The following is a 23,115-nucleotide window of genomic DNA, read 5'->3' as shown; positions in this document are numbered from 1 at the left end:
CAATAGATGGTAAAATTTAATTGTGGACTATTAACATATTGGGGATGATCTAGAATTAATCACAATTAAAATTCTTCATGCAATGTGAATATCATATACGCAAAGTTTTCAAGGAGAAGCAGCAAATGAGATCACACACTGCATGCATTCTGTAGGATTATTTGAAAATATTGCTTGAATGCAAACATGTAGCCCACTTTCAAAAGATCACGTTACCAGGACTTTGAAGTTGTCAGAGAAAAATTACAAGGATGTTTCTAGGACTTGATGGTCTGAGTTATATGGAAAGGTTAAATAGGTTAGGTCTTTATTCCCTGGAAAGTAGAAAGTTGAGGGGAGATTTGATAGCGGTATACACAATTACGAGGAGTAAATCCAAGCGGGCTTTTTCCACTGAGATTGGGTGAGATTACAACTAGAGTTCATGGGTTAAAGGTGAAAGGTTTAAAGGGAACAAGGGGGAACTTCACACGGAGAATGCTGAAAGTGCAGAGGGAGTTGCCAGTGCGTGTGGGATTGATTTCAACATTTAAGAGAAATTTGGACAGGTACATGTAGGGCTATGATCCAAGTCAATGGGACTTAGGCAGATTAATGATTCAGCATGGACTAGATGGGCCAAAAGGTTTGTTTCTGTGCTGTAGTCTTCTACGACTCTATGATATCCATTGTTGGATTTCTTTTATCATGTCTTATGTTAGAAATAGCAGATCAATTTTATTTTATTTCATCATTTTGCGGTTTACCCCTTTTCATGGATTGGTATTATTCAAGGAAAACAGCGTCAATGCCAAGCAGCAAGTAGCTGGGATACAGAGAAAAGGTATAAAAGAAAATCTCAGTGATTCTTTTTCTAGGGCAACAAAGAATATAGATTTTAAATTAATATTTATTTATTGCTGGTTCTGTCATGTTGCTACTATTAGATACCCAAGTATTTTATTGCATTGTTTCTCCCCTCTCTGCAAATGTCACAGAGATGAAGTACTGAAACAGTACTGTTCATGCAGATTTTTTTTCTTATACCTTAAAGGACCTATAGTGCAAATTGAAATAGAAACTGATAACTTCCTAAGAAGAGAAAAATTGGTTTAGGCACATTTATGAATTACTGTATGTTAAAAATGAAACGACAGAATATCTGTAACAGTTAGTAATCATTTTTTATTGATCAACAGTGAAATTCACCAAAATAATATTTTAACATTCACTTTTCTACTGCTACTGAGAAAATGAACAAAACAAAACAAGTTCCCTAAATCAAAATACCATTCATGTAAAGTTGAATATTGTTTAAAGATGGTGGTATTAAAATTTCTTTGCTAATATTGAAATGCAAAATTAATTTACATATTTTTGTATAATTTAATGTTTAATCAACTAACATATCCACAACTTTCAATAAAGAACCATACTTTCAGTTAAAAAATAAAAAATTCCATTTATCAAAACTTTAAAAAGATACCTTTTTTTTGAGTCAGCAAGATTTATAAAGTGAAAGTCAATACCCATTTTAAAATGGTTATTTTCAACTAAGACTAGTTCACCAGAATGGAACAGTGAAGAACTGGAATGAGTTGCCAGAGGAAGTGACCGAGGCATGTACGGTTGCAATACTTAAGAGACACTTGGCCAGGTACATGAAGGGGAGAAGGTTGGGGAGTTTTGTCAGAATGCAGGCAACTGGGACTATTTGGGAGAGTGCTGTAGTGTGCCTGGACCAGTTGGGTTGTATTACCTTATGGCACAATAGAAACTCCTCGCTCCCCCGCACATAAAACTAACAAAAGTGAAACAAGAACATCAGCACCCAAACCTCCCCTCCCCCACACAAAAACAATAAGAACATCGACCCCCCCATACCCCTCTCATGTTAAAGTGATTTATATAATAAGTGTATCCAGTTTAACAGCTCAGCAAAAATTAAATACAGTGTCATAGAGCATTACAGCACAGAAATTCTTCAACCCATCTAATCCGTACCGGATTATTATTCTGCCTACTTCCACTGGTTTGCACTGCACCAGAGCCTTCCATTCCCCTCCCATTCATGTACTTATCCAAATTTCTCTTGGTCCGATCAGGGACAGTCAGCATGGCTTTGTGAAGGGCAGATCGTGTCTAACAAGCCTGATAGAGTTCTCTGAGGAGGTGACCAGGCATATAGATGAGGGTAGTGCAGTGGATGTGATCTATATGGATTTTAGTAAGGCATTTGACAAGGTTCCACATGGTAGGCTTATTCAGAAAGTTAGAAGGCATGGGATCCAGGGAATTTTGGCCAGGTGGATTCAGAATTGGCTTGCCTGCAGACAGCAGAGGGTGGTGGTGGAGGGAGTACATTCAGATTGGAGGATTGTGTCTAGTGGTGTCCCACAAGGATCTGTTCTGGGACCTCTACTTTTCATGATTTTTATTAACGACCTGCATGTGGGGGTAGAAGGGTGGGTTGGCAAGTTTGCAGATGACACAAAGGTTGGTGGTGTTGTAGATAGTGTAGAGGATTGTCAAAGATTGCAGAGAGACATTGATAGGATGCAGGAGTGGGCTGAGAAGTGGCAGATGGAGTTCAACCCAGAGAAGTGTGAGGTGGTACACTTTGGAAGGACAAGCTCCACGGCAGAGTACAAAGTAAATGGCAGGATACTTGGTGGTGTGGAGGAGCAGAGGGATCTGGCGGTACATGTCCACAGATCCCTGAAAGTTGCCTCACAGGTGGATAGGGTAGTTAAGAAAGCTTATGGGGTGTTAGCTTTCATAAGTCGAGGTATAGAGTTTAAGAGTCGCGATGTAATGATGCAGCTCTATAAAACTCTGGTTAGGCCACACTTGGAGTACTGTGTCAAGTTCTGGTCGCCTCACTATAGGAAGGATGTGGAAGCATTGGAAAGGGTACAAAGGAGATTTACCAGGATGCTGCCTGGTTTAGAAAGTATGCATTATGATCAGAGATTAAGGGAGCTAGGGCTTTAGTCTTTGGAGATAAGGAGGATGAGAGGAGACATGATAGAGGTGTACAAGATAATAAGAGGAATAGATAGAGTGGATAGTCAGCACCTCTTCCCCAGGGCACCACTGCTCAATACAAGAGGACATGGCTTTAAGGTAAGGGGTGGGAAGTTCAAGGGGGATATTAGAGGAAGGTTTTTTACTCAGAGAGTGGTTGGTGCGTGGAATGCACTGCCTGAGTCAGTGGTGGAGGCAGATACACTAGTGAAGTTTAAGAGACTACTAGACAGGTATATGGAGGAATTTAAGGTGGGGGCTTATATGGGAGGCAGGGTTTGAGGGTCGACACAACATTGTGGGCCGAAGGGCCTGTACTGTGCTGTACTATTCTATGTTCTATGTTCTAAATCTTGAAATCGACACTGCATCCACCTCTTGAGCTGACAAGTCATTCCACGCTCTCAACACCCTCTGAGTAAAGAAGTTTCCCCTCAAGTTCCCCTTAAACATCCCACCTTTCACCCTTATGTATGACCTCTAGTTCTACTCTTACCCGTCAGTGGAAAAAGCTTGTTTGCACTTACCCTGTCTATAATTTTGAATACCTCTGTCAAATCTTTCCTCAATCTCCTATGTTCTAGGGTACAAAGTCCTCACCTATTCAACTTTTCCCTACATCTGAGGTCCTTAATTTCTAGCAACATCCTTGTAAATTTTCTATGTACTCTTTCAATCTTATTTACACCTTTCCTATAGGTATGTGGCTAAAGCTGAACACAGTACTCCAAATTAAGCCTCACCAATGTCTTATGTAATTTCAATAACAATAACATCCCAACTCTTGCATTCAATACATTGATTTATGAAGGCTAATATACCAAAAGCTTTCTTTACAACTCTCTACTTGTGACTCCACCTGCACTCCCAGACCCCTCTGTTCTACCACACTCCTCAGTATTCTACCGCTCACTGTGTAAAACCCACCCTGTTTTGTCCCCTCAAAGTGCAACACTTCACACTTGTCTACATTAAATTCCACCTGTCGTTTTTCAACCCATTTCGCCAGCTGGACCAGATTCTGCCGCAAGTTTTGATAGTCTTCCTCACTGTCCACTACATCCCCAATCTTGGTGTCACCTGCAAATTTGCTGATCCAGTTAACCACATTATCATCCAGATTGTTGTTGTAGATGACAAACAACAACAGACCCAGCACCAATCCCTGTGGCACTCCAGTAGTCACAAGCCTCCAGAGGGGCAACCATCTACAACCACTCTCTGGCTTCTTCCACAAAGCCAATATCTAATCCAATTTCAGCCAAGCAAATGAACCTTCTTGATCAAACTCCCATGCGGGACCTTGTCAAAGACCTTGCTAACGTCCATGTAGACAACATCTACTGCCTTGCCTTCATCAGCTTTCATGGTAATTTCCTCAAAAAACTCTCTAAGATTGGTTAGACACAACTTACTATAGCATGCACAAAGTCATGTTGATTATCCTGAACAGTATCTGTCTATCCAAATACTTGGATATCCAGTACCATAGAATACCTTCCAATAACTTTCCCACAACTGATGTCATGCTCAACGGCCTACAATTTCAAGTCTTATTCATAAAGATGTTCTTAAACAACTGAACAGCATTAACTACGTATCCTCCACTCCTCTGGCACCTCACCCATGGGTAAGGATGTTTTAAATACCTCTGCTGGGGCCACTGCAATTTCAGCACTAGCCTCGCACAGCATTCAGTGGAACACCTTGTTGGGCCCTGGGGATTTATCCACCCAAATTTGCGACAAGGCAGCAAACACTTCCTCCTCCGTAACCTGCATAGGGTCTATGACATGGCTGCTGCATTGCCATACATCTACACATTCTGAATAAATACAGATTCAAAATATTCATTTACGTTCTCCCTCCATGCACAGATTACCACATTGAGCCTTCACCTTGTCTGAAAGAGAAAGCTCATATCTTCTTTTAACTCTCCAGATATCCTTAGGTGTTCTCTTGTATTTCTCATACTCAAGGACCTCGTTTGCTCCTGCCTGCCTATACCTGCGATGCACCTCCTTCTCTTTCTTAACCAGGGCCTCAAATGCTCTTGAAAACCAAGGTTCCCAAAACCTGCTATCCTTGCTTTTTAATCTGGCAGGAAAATACAAACTCTGTGCTGTCATTTTAGAATCTCAGTGCAAGGACCAGTACTATTCTTTTCCATAACTACCTTGAAACTAATGGCAGTGGATACAAATTGTTCCCCTACACAAACTTCTATCACCTGTCTCGTCTCATTCCCTAATAGGAGATCTAGTATCGCACTCCCTCTAATTGAAACTTCTATATACTGATTAAGGAAACTTTCCTGAACACATTTGACAAACTCGTTCCCAACCAGCCCTTTTGCAGTATGGGAGTCCCAATCAATATATGGAAAGTTAAGATCACCTACTACTGCAACCTTATGTTTCTTGCCTTTTATTCTAACAAAAACATACAAAGTGTACTCTCAAAATATCACTTTGAAGGCCTCCCACTTACTAAGCATCCTTTTGTCAGAAAACAACCAGGATAAAGTAAAAGGAAGAGATTTGCTGAGTTTTTCAATATTCTCATTTTGTTGTGGGAATCAGAAATTAATGAATTTGAGACATCTATTTTAGTTAGGGACTGATTTATCCCTCTCTACTTCTGACTGTAATAAGTTTATGTTTATTTCACTTCTCCACAGAAACATTTGGAAGTGCTTTATTGCCAAGAATCTTTGATTGGATTCACTGTTCAGTTCAGATGGTGCAAATGGTGGTGACAATAATGGCCGATAGGGTGATGAAAGTAGTGTCCATTATTTTGCTTTTTGACCCGTTTTGAGATGGGAAAGGATTCCTGAGATTCAAGCGACAAGGATTCTTAACTTCCTCGTAGGGAATTTCCTTTTCACTGGGTGGCAACTTCTTCAGATCCTCTTTAACCTGTTTAAAATAAGTTATGTCTTTCAATGATCAAGCTGCTCTTGAAGCTACCTAAATGCATAAACACCTGATGAATTTATTACCAGCCAAATCACAGAAGTGCTTTCCCCTGAAAGTCAATCGTCTTCTCACCATATTCTGGTAATGGAGGGACATATTTCCTGTTCAGTCCAACTTAATCCCTCACACCTATTTCTAGACTCTAACCTTTGCAGTCTGAAAGTCTTATGGCCAAGCTACACTGCAAGCATGAAGGCTACAGTTTAGTCCTAACAGACCATGACAGTGTGAAGCACAACTTACCTCAGATAAAATGATAAACTGAAGACTATCTACTTGTTCTCAGTTTCCATCCACATCCCAAAGATGTGGGGTTGGTAGATTAACTGGCCACTGTAAATCATCCCTATAGTGTGAATGAGTGGTGGAATCTAGTGGGACCTTAAGGGAAGATGGGGAGTACAAAATGGGATTAGTGTAAATGGATGCCTGATAGTCGGCATAACCTCCTGCCCTACCCTGTCCCTTCCCTCCTTACTCTGGCAACCTCTGCTTTACACTCTGAGTCATGATGAAGGGCTTTGACCTGAAACAACAACTACTGTTCTGCATCCACAGAGGTCGCTCCACGTGCTAAGTTTCTCCAGTAGCTTGCTTTTTGCTGAGTGCAGTAGAACTGGCAGTAAGGCTTTCAGATGATTCATTACACTTCAGAAAGTTTCAGAAGAGCAAACGACAATGTCTCAGTTCATTAGCTGCGGGAAATTCGAAGTTTTGCTTACTAAAGCTTTGCAGTTTCAACATTCACTTAAAATATATTTCCATTAAGTGTTTTCTTGGAAACATTGAGCTCAGAGTATCTTGGCCATCAATTGTCACAAACATTTGTGTGCCTGAAGACTTTGGTTGTAATATTGGTTATTATGTGAGAAAGGTGAGGCTTTGATTCTGAAGAATCCAGACACAAACAAAATTTCCTGGCACAAAGAAAATTAATGTTAAGGGACAGTGGAGACAAAAGACATGAAAATTCTGATATCTTTGTCTAGATTTGTCCTGGTTATCTGGATATTACATGAAATATTTCTTTTTCTAAATGATCCAGCAGCATATTAAGAATGTAGTGTATTCATTGTTAAACTAATCCACCGTTTTCACTGATTTCAAAATTTTAACCACTCAAATGTCAAATAATCATGCTGAACTCACCCTTCTACATCCCATATCAATTTGAACATATGTTCTAGAGCAGGAGTAGGCATCCTGGTTCCTTAGTTTGATATCACTATGGCTGCTCTGTTATAACTGCATTCCCACCTACCCTCTGTATCCTTCATTCCCTTGTTTATCAAGGATCTCTGTCTTAAAAAGGTTCAAAGGCTTTACTTCCACTGTCCTTTAGGGAAGAATGTCCCAAAGATTCAAGACCCACTGCTTGAGTGCATATTTTCAATGTGACCCCTAGTGCTAGATCCTCTCACAAGAGTATCCAGCCACCCTGTCAAGATGGTTTTCAATCAATCTACCTCTCAGTGCACCAAATCCCATGAGATACAAGCCTAATCTTTCTAGCTTGGCTTCCAAGGATAACTCATCTATTCCAGGTATTAGTCTGGTAAACCTTCACTTCACTGCTTCCAACACATTAATGCCTTTCCTTTAACAAGACGATCATTGCAGTGTGTAATACTCTAGTAGTCTCACCAATGCCTTGCATGACTGAAGCATAACCTTACTTTTGTATTTAATTCCCATTCCAATAAGTGATAATGTTATGTTAGTTTTCTGGTTTAGACCATAAGACCATATGATATAGGAGCAGAATTAGGCTATTTGGCCCATCAAGTCTGCTCCGCCATTTCGTCATGGCTGATCTAATCTTCCCCTGGGCCCCAATCTCCTGCCTTCTCCCTGTAACACTTGATACCCTGACTAATCAAAAATCTATCAACCTTCACCTTAAATATACATAAAGACTTGGTCTCCACAGCTGCCTGCGGCAAAGAATTGCACAGACTCACCACTCTCTGGCTCAAGAAACTGCTTCTCATCTCCGTTCTAAAAGGATGCCCCTCTATTCTGAGGCTGTGTCCTCTGGTCTTAGACTCTCCCACCATAGGAAACATCCTTTCTATCAAGGCTTTTCACCATTCGATAGGTTTCAATGAGGTCACCCCTCATTCTTCAGAATTCTAGTGAATACAGGCCTAGAGCCATCAAGCGCTCTTCATAGTGTTGGCGCGTGGCCAAGTGGTTAAGGCGTTGGACTAGTGATCTGCAGGTCGCGAGTTCGGGCCTCAGTTGAGGCAGCATGTTGTGTCCTTGAGCAAGGCACTTAACCACACATTGCTCCTGCACGTTTATAGCCCAGAGGTGGTGGTTGGTGCAGAATGGACAAGACAAGACATATGTCGCCATTCAATCATTTTCATGAACCTCCTTTGAACCCTCTCCAGCTTCAGCACATCCTTTCTAACATAAGGGGCCCAAAACTGCTTACACTGAATAATACTGAATATGTTTGGCTTCCAGTTCATTTAAAAAGATGGATTGCATGTAATGCTCTGACAGGCTATACAAAGTAATTCAACACAACACATATGTTTATGATTGTAATGGCCACCATATTTTAAGATATTCCAGGAAAACACTAATAGGAAATATTGTTGGATGCAAACTTTGGAGTTGAACAATCTAAACAATCAGCTGGTAAGTGACAGAAATCACCATGAAAAATGGATTTTTTATTTGGAACAAATCCCAGTCTGAAGAAAATACTGTCAACCTTTTAATTTCAGAAAAAATTGAAACACTTCATTCCCATATTTGGCTCTTCTCTCTTCCCCTACATGAATTCTGTGCCTGGGTAGGGGGTAGGTACCCCGCTCACTGAAGACTGCAAGGTACAACCTCTATTCCTGACTCAACATCTTTTATGCCCTGTTTTTCTGATTTCTGCCCTTTGATATTTGTACATTACTCTATGCATTGGTCTCTGTTCATAGCTCAATGGCATAGCTGTAGCCCTACTTTAAATCTCATTCTGGAGTTTCCAATGTTTAAAAAAGACATAGAAGTTTGCACAGTTCAGTTTGAGGCGAGGAAGTTCTTTGGACAATAGTAGCCAGAGTTAAATTAATCAAATAACATATTTTGAACAACAAATTATTCTTTGCAGCACACACAAAATGCTGGAAGAACTCAGCAGGCCAGACAGTATTTATGGAAAAGAATAAACAGTTGACGTTTCAGGCTGAGACCCTTCATCACTGCTGGCCTGCTGAGTTCCTCCAGCAATGTGTGTGTTGCTTTGGATTTCCTGCATCTGCAGACTTTCTCAAAGAGAATAAGTTCTAGGTCTACTGGGAAATGGGACTGCTGAAAATGCTCCCCTGGCATGGAGTCAGTTGGGCTAATTTACTTCCCTCTATGTTATTGTCAGCAGAAGATTTTTTTTTCCCTTATGTGTACCCCTCGGGTTCCTTGCTGAAGGCTTTGAAGCAGTTTACTTTCACAATGTCCTACAGTACTGAGCTCCACATTTAAACAATGGCATTTCTCTTTGGTTTTCATGCAAGGTTTTATTTCTCTAACACGAGTTGCTATGCAAATACATTCAAATAGGTTTAGTTTTGTGATCCAGTGTTAGATGAGAGGAACAATTTTTGCTTGAAAACTTTGCATATGCCTTTAATTTGGAAAGTAAAGATCATTTGTTTGGAAACCTTTAGTAGCTGCTTGAACCATTATACTTGTCCTGTTTGTCAGTTATCTATTGAGGGACTTACCTACTGACTTTACAGCACAATCCAGTTTACTTCCAGTGAAGATGGCGCAAGCAAACATGTGCGATAGCTTCCTGGTAGTCAAAAAGCTAAGAAAGCCAACTAAAAACATCACTAAAAATACCTTTCCTGAGATAAATTGTATTAAATTATCACCGCAAGCAGTGAAGGAACAAGCAATGACGAGGGGATGAATTGATGCAGATGAAATTCCGATGCCTGTACAGCAAGCCTGGGAACTAGGCTGGAGGGCTCTGGGTGCCTAAGGAGGAGTCGAGGCCAAGGCAGAGGAGATTCGATTTTGATGCTTGTACAACTGGCTCAGGTGTGAGGTTGGATCGCCTGGGTGCAGAGCTGATTTGAAGAGCTTGAAAGCAGCTTCAGGCTGGGTGACCACATCTGGGCTCAGAGCGAGTCACTGGGCAGCGTGGTCTAGGCCCGGGGCCCTTCAAGGCAACAGTGCCTGGGTCCTAGTGCCAGGTACATGCGCTGTTTAGACAATTCAAACCCCGGGCCAGACTGGAGGCGAGAGCTGGTTTTGCTCATTCTCCACACTGTTCACTCCTTGCTCCAGAGTGTCCAGCCCCTTTGCTGTTCTGTTATTTGGTTAATTTAAACACCGACTCAGATAGACTGAAAAGACAGGGTTTCGGTCTGGGACAAGAACATATTTCACTATTTCACCACAATAGACATCTCCATGGCACTGAGACTATAAAGACTGCCCCATCTACTGTGCTCCATGCCCAGTAATATGATGAAATGATAGGCAAGGCTCTGGGCCTACTCCAGACTGCTGCAGGGTTTGGATCTGAGGACTCATTTTTGGTTCAGAATGCTGTTGTTCACTTCAATTGTTTGCATGATCTGTATTTTTTTTCTCTTGCACATCAAGTGTCCGTCTTCTATTTTTATTCTTTTTTTCTTTAAAATGGGTTCTTTTGGGTTTCTTGCTTTGTGGCCAGCTCTGAGCAAGTAAATCTCAAGGTTGTATAATTTATACATTCTTTGATAATAAATGTACTTGAATCTTGAATCTCTATCAACTACAGTCAAGCTCATCAGGAATACATTTGAAGTACATTTTACTCCAGCCTTTCACCTTTCCCACCCACATGGCTTCACTTATCATCTTCTAGCATGTCCTCCTTCCCCTCCCCCCATCTTCTGACATCTTTCCCCTTCCTTTCCAGTCCTGATGAAAGGTCTTGGCCTGAAACACTGATTGTTTATTCATTTTCATAGATGCTGCCGGATCTGCTGAGTTCCTCTGGCATTTTGTATGTGTTGATCTGAAATACCAGCTGGATACCTGCCTACTGTGATATCCGGTGGCAGCAATTCCCAACGGGTGGCGATTAGGACTCAGGAAAGAGGCCACCCCCATCCTTGCCATTCATAGGCCCAACCTTTGTCTTACCTGTCCTCACTCCCCCTAATCCCAACCCTCCATTTGCCCCAAACCCGACTCCTCCAATACCCTTTTCTCTAAACCAGCCCCTCCAAATGACTGCCCCAAATTCAATTCGCCAAACCCCATCACCTAAACCTGAGCACACAAAACTGTGTCCCGACCCTGACCAAACCCAACCACACAAAACTAACTGCCCCATTCCCCAAACCTCACACACCCAAAGCTAACCCCAACATTGACCCTACACAAACTTATATAGAAACACTCTAAACCCAACTCCTAATAAACTGTCTGCCCAGACCTAAACCAGCCCCAACCTACCCCCAAAACCAAACCCTGATCCCAATAACTCACCTCCAAAGCCCAGTGCAAAATTTGAGTTTCCTTCCTTCCAAAGAACAACAGACTTACCAAGCTGATTCCTTAGCCAGGCCCCTACTCCCAACCATCTCCCCCCACCCCCACACTCTGCTGGTGTTCCTTCGTCACCCTTATCTCATCTTCATCGAAAAAGACGATATACGGGTTGTGGCAGAGATTGTTGGTCACGGTTATTCTTCTGGTCCCTGTACTGCAGCAGTCTCATTATCCCGCATGGTGTATGCAGACTTTCAAAGCTTCCTCCCCCTCCCCCCAATCTCACATATACAGCCTTCTTACCTCTTCAACTCTCTGGAAAACACGGAGAAAGTTATTTCGCAATACAGCTTTCAATTCTTTTTCCAGCCAGTTCCGCTTCAGCAATTCTTCTATGAGTGCAGGATATTTTGACACATCTTCGAGACCCTGAGGAAAACTGCAATCCACCACAATGTCAGGAAGTGTTTGGCAACATAGCAAAAGAATTAACTGTTGGAGTTCTGCAGCATACAAACCCGGAAGCACCATCATAGTCCCCCCCTATTCCAACCGACTGATATCCAGCGATCTTCTTGATGTGGTCAAAGTGATCTGTAACAGCAGCAGCAAGATGCAACATAGACCTTGTTAAGAAGTTCAGTACTCCAGTTATATGCTCAAAAATCTTCAAAATTTGATGAGCAGAAAGCAATCTGCTGGAGGAACTCAGAGAGTTGATCAGCATCTGTGTGGGGGTGGGGAGGAGACTGTTGATGTTTAGATCAAGGCCTCCAGTACTCCAGCAGTTTGATTTTTGCTCCAGTTTCCAGCATCAACACTCTCTTATGTCTCAAAATTTAAAGGTTTTGTTCAATATTGTCAAAAATTACTTTTTTTAAAAAAACAGAATGTCAGTGGTTGAGTGTACAAGGTTCAGGTTTTTCACTTGCTCTATTGGTTTACATGTACAAACTGACTGAGGTATTCAGAAGCATGGCTGAACACCACTAAACCCATTCCACCCATTTCAGAAGTTGATTCTTCTAAAGCCACTAAACCAGTTTCCTCGGACTTCCATCATATCACATCCTTAAACACATATCCTTTTGAAATATTTACCTAACTTCCCTTTATTTATCTTTCATCTGAGCCTCGACAGGTACCATGACAAGGTTTTCAGATTCACTTGTAGAACAGAAGCTCCCCAAATGCTAATTACACTGACTGATTAAAGTTCACTGCACGTATATTGCAATACTCTAGTAGCAACATTTACTTATTATGGTCATATCCTAGAACCTCTGTGCGTTCCTCTGAGCTTTTCACTCCAAATATGACATCTTCTTCACCATACTTGCTTGATAAAGACACTTTCGGAAATAATTTAGCAATGATGAATGTTCTGTTCATGTCTTTAATTTAACTCTTAAATGTAAACTATATATAATTCATTGAATTATAGTAGGAGGCCATTGAGTCCTGCAGATCTATGCTGGCATTCCCTGTAATCTATTTTATTTCTCTCTCTCAACACCTTACTGACCCTGTTATCACCCACCTACACTGGAAGTATTTTACAATAACCAATCAGCCTGCTTAGCAGCACAACTTTGCCATGTGGGAGAAGACCAAGTCACCCAGGAAATTGGTGCAGGTACAGGGAGAAGGTAGGAATTTGTCGGAGGCAGTGCCTGAGGTCAGGTTTGTACCTAGGTCACTAGAGCTACGTTTCAGTGGCAGGAGTGGTGTAGCACTGCCATCCTGAGATTCAAGCACAGCTTTCCCCCACATTTCTCAACTATCGTTAGCTTCAAAACCTTTTGTTAGTGGACATATAGAAAATCATTTAATTATGAGGTGCAATTGTTAATTTAGATAAATATTGAGACATCAAGAAATGTACCCCCTCCCCCCACCCCCGGTGAAAGAAATCAATCGATAAAGCCAAATAAAAGAACTGAAGAGCATAAGACCATTTCCTTAAACAAACATGCTTGTATAAATCCTGTACCTGCAACTAGAGAAATGTTTGCCAGCTCCTGACAGGCCACAAAACCAGGGTAAAAGTTCACCATCACGAGACCTTCTTTCTCTTTCTGAAAAGTAGAAGTAGATCACAGCTGCACTAATTGTGTAGGCGTTGAAATCGGATTGCACTCAATTTTGGAGCATCAGTACACGGTTGCATTTAGCAAGAACAGCAAATTCTGTCCCCCCTCGAAAGAAACATGAATCTGGATAAAATTCATTTTGAAGTACATTGGGATGGATAACGTCCAGAAAGGTGTCCTAAAATAAAAGCTGTGTTCCTGAACGTGACCAGGCACACTTAAATACATCTGAGAGCATTTTGCAGTACTGCACTCAGAATTGCCTTTAAAGGCATTCTCCCCATGACAGCCAGGCACACCGACATATGCCACAGCTACTCCAGCGACAGAGCAGTAAGAAACTGCTGCACAGAGCAATAGCACAAGGAAAATCTCACAATCTCACAGATACATCAGGGCAACTTAGACACCACTATAAATATACTCTTAAACATACATCTACACATTAAATCCAGTGAATAATCAGGAAAGTGACACTATGATAACTCTTGTTAATGATAACTATAAAATAACCTTCAGGGAGGAAAGCTACCATCCTTATCAGCTAACCAGCTCTGGTCTAGTCTAAATATGAGTCATAAGCGACGCAATATTATTGAAATTGGACTGCACTCAATTTTAGGGCATCAGGACATAGTTGCATTTAGTACGAAAATGTAATTGTGCCCCTCTCAAAAAAAAATTCATGAAGCTGAACAAAATCCATTTTGAAGTGTGTTGGGATGGCCTTAAAAGCACATAGTTCACCAATATATACTTCAGAGACTATTTGGAATGGGGTCCCAAAAAAGGATTTTTTTCAATGTAAGGGATTCCTGTGCATCTTCAAATTCATCTTTACCAACTCAGTGAGAGGGAGCAACTTTCTCCAGCCAAACTGTAATTCCAGAGCAGCTGTTTCATTTCAGTATTCAACCTCCTTTGGTTTTCACTGCCCCTCATGCCTCACTGTGACATGTTGCTATGATCAACTGCCTGTGAAGTGAGATACTAGGGTATGTAAGTGGTTTCTTCTTTTATGTTACTGCTTAGGCTAATCAAAATGGCTTCTTTGTTATATTAACTGAGATGTAAGGAGTTCTCTCTCTCTCTCTCTGCTTGTTTGGGTTATATTATTGATAAGAGAGAGAACGAACCAATTGGGATAGATGTTATTCTTTCTTGTGTATCTGTAAGCTATTGTTTATCGCGGGCTTTGGGGCAGAAGGTGCGATGGAGACAGAGAGAGGAAACGCGATGTTGTAAGCTAGCTGACGGGACGGACCGTGAGCGGGAGTCCGAGGCCCAGGGGCTTCGGTGACAAGAGAGGACGAAGCCAGACTCGTGTGGAGTGGCTGGTCGACCATCGTGGTTGGTCCCAGGCGGCGGGTCGAGGTGGTCGGAGGGGATCGAACGGTGGAAAGAAGACCCCGTTACTTGAGCTCCAACTGTTGTGCACGAAGTGTTGAACTTCTCTATTAATTATATAGTTCTAGTAATATCTATAAAGTGTAATCATTTAATCGCATATGGTGTATTGTCTGTTATTTGGTGGGGTGGGGTACATCACACAGCATCCACACAAACTTGATTACCCAGTTTGGTGGGGCTGAAGGCTGCTCTCCCTAGACGAAAGTGAGCTGAGCAAGCCTGAGGTTTACCAGGGGGCTACAGGTATTAAGACAGTGTAATAAGTTTTGATTAAGGTATTATTGATTTGGTGTCTTCATAAAGTACTCTGAATGCACTTGGGCTGCTGAAATGCATCTTAATTACTGCAAATAAGATGCATTTCAGCTGCCTGAGTGCAAACTCAATGTGCCAAGCTAAGTTACAAAGGTGTAGCAGCTGCTGGCATCACTGCCTATCCTCTCCTAGACAGGTTAATGTCTAGCATTTCATTTGAATATACTGAAGCTAAACCTTGATTGAAACTGGACATTTGAATGATGCTACCTCCTTAATTACAGCTGAGCTCTAGTCTGAAATACATAACTTACGTCATAACGGTCACTTTGTTCTTCCAATATTTGTGTGTAACTCTCAAGGCAAGTTGAGTACTTTCTCATGATCTTTATCTCCTACTTGTCCTGCTCCCCGAATAGGAGGGAGGGACTTCAAGGTGAGGTGGAAAAATGTGCGAAGTTATTTTGCTGAAATGAAACATCTGCTCTATGTTGCCCCTTCTTTAGGAACAACCCTTTAGGTTGGGGGATTGAAAACATCAGGATTAGGTCAGGTAGAATTAATAAGAAATTATGGCTTGTTCAAGGGAGTGTGCCATCACTGCATTGATCAGTGTCAATTGTAGATGGTACATTATTTATTGAGCTCCATTGTGTAACTTAAAATGGTTAATTGTTGCAATGACTTAAAATTAATATTGCCTCATTCCTGGAGTCAATTACTCATGGCTGGGTGACTGAAGACTTTACGGGCTTAAAATATTAGCCCATCAAAGTGTCACTCAATACCAAACTGATCAAAATGTGAATGCATTATTCACATTTCCTGGAACAACAACACTTAATTAAACTTTATTGATGTAGAGCAGCAGTCCAAAGGCTTCATGATCTTGATCAATGTTTAGACCTGGAGAGAGGAACTGATCAGAGGAAAGTAGATATTGACTAGAGGTCATAGTTGTTTCTGCAAGGCATCTCTCATCAGGAAACATTAGAGAAGTTGTATCAAGCCATATACGTACGTAATGGAATCAGTGAGTCATTCATTTCAGTGTTGTACTCAATGCAATCCTACATGCAGGATATGAGGACTTCTGCTTCATGCAGCTTTTCTGCTGATTACTCATTGCTCTGATTGCTTTGTGGACACAACTTGGTTTTCCAATGGAGAACTTTCTTCTGCAGGTTCCTTACATGAATAATCCTCTTACCCTGTGCATGCTGAATGCCAGCCTCCACTGGAGGGTAAGGCTCTGGAAGATGAGCAAGGCCAAACTTGGCCTCAAGGCCTTCCTGCACCTTCTCCCTGCTGCACCAGTGCTACCTTCAACTGGTAAGGTTGTGCAACCGGCCGCCAATGATGATGAACTCTCAACATCTCATTGGTGTACACGAACTTCAACAATAGGCAATGAAGTTTTGCTGTTTTTCACTCCAGGCAATCGTTGTATCTATGTTGATGGTGTGGCTGGAGAGGGCACTGTTGTGAAGAGCCAGCAAGTTTGTGGGTAGCCTTTGTACCCCAACATCTATCCTTACAGGCAGAGCTGGCAGCTGGAAATATCCAACGATGTGAACTCCTCAGGATGAAGGAGTCATGTATTCTTCCTGGAAACAAATACTTCTGATTCATTGCTACCTGCACCCTGAGGGTAGAGAACCTTCCATGTTCTTAAAAACCCCTAGACTATGAAGGGAAACTCTTTGGCCACACGAGTGCACTAATAGGAAGCAATGATATTGGGCAGTCTCACTGCCTTTGTTGCTGCCTTTTCCTCACAGAGACCAAAGTAAATGCAACGATTTCTTCTCAGGTTAAGATCTGGGTTATTCTCTACTGCAACAGTTTGTCTCTCAGTATGCTGCTACCTGTTAGAGTCACAGAGATATACAGCACAGAAACAGGCCCTTTGGCCCATCTAGGCATGGACTAGCAGGGCCAAAGTACCTGTTTCAGTGCTGTACTTCTCGATGACTCTAACAAGTAGCAACAAATTGTAAGGCATGGCAATGAGCTCCTGTGGTCTACTTTAGATCATGTGATGACAATGCTGAGAGTCAATTTGGCTTTGAAATCCCAGAAAGGAGAGTGTGGCTAAAAACTTCCTGTAGAATATCAACTAACTTCAGTGATAAAGTCTTGGGAAACCTAAATCTGTGAATACATTATTCTTCAGGGAGGTCCAGTATGAGCTGGCGGCTCTGAATTTTTCCTCACTGGTATGCCTCTTGACCTGAGGCTCCAGACTCACCGTAAACAACCATCGTGACAGGTCCAGTAATGGAGTGCTACCAGTAGTGTCAAGACTGACAGATTTGAGAAACACAGCAAGTAAATACCGGGAAAAAGACACCATCTCTGAGATGTAGTACACTCTGAAGTCTTTGGAAGATGCTTGAGTGCCTTTACTCAATTCTGTCACCTGTCGCGGATGTCCGGAGAAAGTCCCTTTAAATAGCAAACAGAATAACCAACCTGTTCTCATTAAACTTTTCAACAAAGGTGCAGCTTTAGCTGTTAACTAATAAGGATAGAAATGGATGCTCTGTGAATAGTGGTGATAAATTTGGTGCGCAGCAACGCTTGGAATATCAGGTGCACTAGCTCGAATAGCTCATGCAAGTGACAGATCCAATTCGTCTTCTGTCATAATTTCACACTGAAATGATTTCCAGTGCTAATTACTCCCATTAGAGTTAAAGTTGGACCACATGGCATCCAAAATCTCATTTCTAGTCTGTGTCTCATTAGCTTCTCACTTTTAAAGCTTCTTTTATTTTACATCTCACCTTCAGAGCTTCTTGCACCATCCTAACTCAGAGAATGAGCTGACGAAATGGAAGTAGGAAGAGGCCATTTGACCCCTCATACCTGTTCTATCATTCAATATCATAGCTGGTCTTTTATGCCAGCATCACTTTCCTGTACTAATCCTCTATCCCTTGCTTCCTATATCGAACACTCTCACAATAGTTTCCTTAGTGTATCAATGAATGAGGCACGAAGGCAGACTAGGCTCCCTTTCATTATTTTGCAGCATCTATCAGCCTCTATTTGAAATCTTCCTTCTGCTGACACATCTATGATTGGGACCTTGCTCCAAGGGAAAACAGAAAATGAAGAAATACTTTTATTCCTTTTTGGACTTGGCAATGTTTAAAGAATAACACACTGACACGCTCTTATCATAAACAGAAGGCTTAAATCTAATACTGAAGTAAAATGTCATAAAATCCTACAGGGATCAATAGTGATACACAGTGGTGCAGCGGGTAGTGCAGATGCTTCCCAGCTCCAGTGACTCAGATCCACTCCCGGCTTCTAGTGCTGTCTGCAGATTGTGACAACATGGATTTCCTTCCTATATCCCAACAGCGAGCCGATTGTTCAGCAAGTTGTCAACTAGAGCAGATGGTGGTAAGAGAATCAGGGGTGGTAAATGAACATTGAGAGAGAAGTGGTTACAGGTAAATAAATGTCAGCGTGGGTTTAGTGGGAAGGCTATCAGAGTTGACAGATCCAATCAGCGAAATGGCTTCTTTCAATGTCATTACAAAATATGGAATATGAAATCTGGGAAGTGCCATGTTACAAAGATACAGCAGGATATGCCTGAGGGAATTTCCCAGTTTATATCGAAGAGTTTCCTCTGATTTTTCTAGTGAAGATCCACTGCCAAAAGGCTATATCACAGATCAGCAATTTGTAATTTTGTACACTCTAAGGAATTAGCAAAGTCATTTTTGTAGAGTTGAGTTAAAAGCACTTACGATCAAGTGAAGAAGCTTATCTGGAACATTCCGGGGATGCTTGCAGATGGCATAGGCTGATGAATGACTGAATATGACTGGAGCCTGGGAAATCATTAGGACCATCTCTGCTGTGTCTGCGGCAGTGTGTGAAAGATCTATTATCATCCCCAGTCGATTCATCTCCAGTACCACCTCCTAGAAATTCAATGAGAAATTCCATGTTATGGTTATTCACATTCTTACTGGAGCTTAGACTGAAGGGAATTGAAGTACATTACTGAAAATAAACCTCGTTAGCACTGTTTTAATATTCAGAGTACTTCTTGACAGGTGTGCAACAGCCAGTGAATTGGAGCTGCACACAGACAAAATCAATTTATTCAGAAACTGTCTAATGAGCAAAGGAAACAAACCATAGCAACCTCTCCAAAACAAGAGATTAAATTTCCCAGGGAAAAGTAGTGGGTGAAGGATACTTATGTATAAATTCTGTCAAATCATAGAATTGTACAGCACAGAACCATACAGCATATACACCATTTGGAAGAACTCATCCAGACCAACTAGTGGGCACCCTTTTATATTAACCCCATCACTCAGCACTTGATCAGGAGTCCTATATGCTTAAGCATTCAAGCATTCATCTAGGCACCTCTTACATGCTTACTTAACATTAAGAAGGCTCGAGGTGAACTAGAAAACCTACCTTCTCCAGTTTCTCCTCATAACTGAACTATTCCAGCCCAGGCAAAGTCCTGCTAAATCTCCTTCGAACCCTCCCCAGTGCAATCACATGCTTCCTGTACCTTTACGACCAGAACTGAATGCAGTACTCCAGCCAAGGCTTGACCAACATTTTATAAATTGAAGCATACCTTCCCTACTTCTTTTTTTTTCCAATGCATAATGTCTTGGGAAATCCAAACCTGTGAACCTTTGCTCTCCAGGGAGATCCAGGTAGGGTACAGAGCCTCGGAGTTTTTTTCACTTTGCATTCTCACATATGGTAAGCAACATTTTGTGTATAAAGTCAATTTATAGCAACATATTCACCAAAGTTTATTGACAGTAATCACCAACCCATTTCCATGCTGTCTGCCTATTATTATCAAACTGTGTAGGACTTTTAAACTCATTAAAGTGAACCTGTCAGCAAATGCCAAGGGTTGAAACATGCATCAACAAATATTTATTCTCTATACTGACCACTTCTAAACGTATTAAATCAGAAGCACACGTAGCAACCTCTGCATCATATCTACTTTTGGCTCCATCCTAACTTCACAAATTTGAAGTAGCAAATGACAGTTTTATATGTGTCCTGTAAATTACACTTAAACTTGGCAGTGATATTGGCAAATGATGTGAGCTTACACTGTGAGCGTATTCCTGCTGAGGCTGTGACTACAGCCATCAAACCAAACACATGCTCACTATTACAGATAATCCATAGTGTCTCCTGAGAAATCGATTGCTGTGTTCTCCATATTACAGCAGTGATTATGCATCAGCATCACTTCAAAGTAGTCTTCCTGGACAAATTGTGAAAAGTGCTTTGTAATTGGAAATTTTCTCTTCTCTCTTGATCTACAACGTCATTTGCTTGTTTCAGTACATCACAGAAAGTTGATCCTCTCCACGCAGCCGTGTTGCCGTATCGTCAGTGGTTCAAGAGTTCCTACCGTGTCTTCCCAAACTTTTGTGGCAGCCTGCTCCCCAAGTTCTGGGTAACTTACATATTTATGATATTGAGTACAAGTTTTTTACCTGGAACTGCACTGCTGCTGAGAACCATAAACTTCATTGGAATGCAGGAAAATACAATGGAAATGGGTGTTAAATTGAAGGTACTTCATAATGTCAGACCACAACACCACATTTCAAGAGAAAGGAAACAGGTCTATTGTCATCTAGTGTAGAGCTAGGTGTGAGAATTTAAATATTAGAATCAGCAAAGCCTAAATGATTTTCAATTTTACAATTATGATAACATTGTTAAAAATTGGATAATGTCAATAATGTATAATGGTAGTTAGGAAAAAAGCAACAGCAGTTGCTCCTGACTTTGAAGAAAGTTTCCCACAAAGAGACAGCCATCTCTGTAGTGACAGCTCCCCCTTTTCTGATATCTGATCTCTTGCCGGGTGCTGGTTCAGCCAGATCCCTGGAGTCCAACATCTACTAGCATCACAGAGCTCTCTAGGGTTTCGAGATACCAGTACAACAAAGAGGGCAATTTTAATCAACGTCCAATATATGTGTGTGAATAAAGCAGAAGTTGGAATATCATTACCGTAATGAGATTATTTTTAAATACCTTGCATTTTGAAATACTTATGAGTGAATTACAAACAAGTTTTACCAAATGATTGATTTTTCAGACTCATCGGTTTTCTAAATTGTAATCATTGCGTAAACTGGTCATTACAAGCTCACACTGACCTGGTGTCACTAGGTTCATCCATCTCTCTGGTGAGAATCCCCCATTTTCCAATCCGCTTTGTTAAGCTTACAGGGCATTCTGTTGTGGAACAAGTTCATAAAGCATTTCCTCTGTCCTGGCTGATTTCCCGCCTTTCTTGCAAATGGCACATGCTTGTCCAGGTGAGCAGGTTAGGATTGGGGTGCAAGTAACAAGCAATTTCTTGGATTCAACATCATCAGCTTCTCCTTAGCTGGGCCCGATAACCAACCCCTTCTAACCACATCCTGTTCTGCTGAGCATGTCCTTAGTACGACTGTGAGGAAATTCAGGCCTCAGACCATCAGTACATTGTCCCGTGATCGAATGAAATGTGAGACTGCTATAAAAATGTACTTTGTTTATTGTATTACGTTTTTCATTGTAACCCTCACGACTACAGGCAGTGAGGGATTAACCTCAAAGTCTGGCTCATCAGATCAATTCAAATGGATTAACTGCAGAGCACCAGCTTGTTCACGTAGCTGGAACCTAGCTAATTGTTAGTAGCGTTTGATTATTGGCAGCATTGATTGACTAATGATGCTGAATCCAAGAAAATGTCCAACATTAAAATCCAAACAATGATACAGCATCACTAGATCGTGATGAATGTCAGGAGGAATCGAGCTGTTTCTACATCTCTCAGTACCATTATTAGTTCATTAAAAGCATAACTGAAATGCAACCAATCTCCCAAACACAACTAGACTGAGATCAAAGGGAATTGACCTGGGTGAGGAGCTGATTGTACCATAAATTAATCAATTTTTGGAAATGATGGCTACTTGCACACAACTAGTTCAGAGGTCAAAGAGTACTGGTCTGAGTGAGGACTTAAATCAATTTGCTGAAATTAGGGTTACTTCCTTCGGAGTCTCCTTGAAAATATACAACAACCCAACCAAACCATAGTCCATGGCTGCTCAGAGTGAGAAGGAGCACGATTGGCACTGAGAGCTTGATGGTTGGGAACAGAGAAGCTCAGTATAAACAGCAGAAGATGGACATGGTCTCTCAACTACCCAGCTGGCAGCCTCCCCAAGCAGCTTCCGACCCACCAGTAGCAGAGTCTCAGCATCCACAAAACTGGAGTGAAAGCAGCTCACCTTCTACTCCAATGCAGGAGGAAGACCTTCCTGACACAAATACTTCAAATCTGCGTCATACTAATGCTGTGCATTTACGTCAGCCTTGTCTAAGATGATTTTTATTGTAGTCAAGATGAATACTCATCAGAAAATTGTTTTTTTTTGATAGCACTTAATAAAGTCTTCCTGCCAAATGGTTTCGGCCCAAAACATTGACTGTACTCTTTTCCTACTGAGTTCCTCCAGCATTTTGTGTGTGAGGAGCTTGGATTTCCAACATCTACAGATTTTCTTTTGTTAATAAAGCCTTCCATTATTTGTTGTTCAAGCTGGTTCAGCCTAGCCTTCTTTTCAAGAGAATGCCATTTTATTTGCCTGTTTCAGAACACAAGACAGTACAGTACAGCACAGCACAGGAACAGGACTCGATGACATCTGCACCAAACACAAAGCTAGATTAAACTGAATCTCTTCTGCCTGTACATGATTTATATCCTTCCATTCCTTGCATATTGTGTCTCTATCTAAAAGCCTCTTAAATGCCACTGTTGTATCTGCATCTCATGATTC

The 23,115-nt window shown here is 41.4% G+C and overlaps 1 protein-coding gene across 2 annotated transcripts in view; it reads right to left on the bottom strand.

Annotated features, from left to right (window-relative positions):
* The window catches only part of dpep2 (dipeptidase 2), a 61,789-nt gene that overhangs the window by 10,802 nt on the left and 27,872 nt on the right, over positions 1 to 23,115 (bottom strand). The window contains exons 7-11 of one of the 2 annotated variants that reach the window (XM_072279541.1): positions 19,012 to 19,188; positions 13,477 to 13,561; positions 12,002 to 12,077; positions 11,787 to 11,922; positions 1,224 to 5,927 (exon numbers count right to left, since the gene is read on the bottom strand). In XM_072279541.1, the coding sequence (XP_072135642.1) occupies positions 5,742 to 5,927; positions 11,787 to 11,922; positions 12,002 to 12,077; positions 13,477 to 13,561; positions 19,012 to 19,188 (660 nt within the window). In that variant the 3' untranslated portion in view covers positions 1,224 to 5,741. Of the gene's footprint in view, positions 1 to 1,223; positions 5,928 to 11,786; positions 11,923 to 12,001; positions 12,078 to 13,476; positions 13,562 to 19,011; positions 19,189 to 23,115 lie in introns of those variants that run through there. The other variant, XM_072279542.1, reaches the window with a different exon arrangement.

This window comes from Mobula birostris, chromosome 15 (assembly GCF_030028105.1).
Source record: "Mobula birostris isolate sMobBir1 chromosome 15, sMobBir1.hap1, whole genome shotgun sequence".
In the NCBI taxonomy this organism is placed as follows: Eukaryota; Metazoa; Chordata; class Chondrichthyes; order Myliobatiformes; family Myliobatidae; genus Mobula; species Mobula birostris.
The sequence above is the reverse complement of the archived record's forward strand: the minus strand, read 5'-3'. Positions and strand labels throughout refer to the sequence as shown.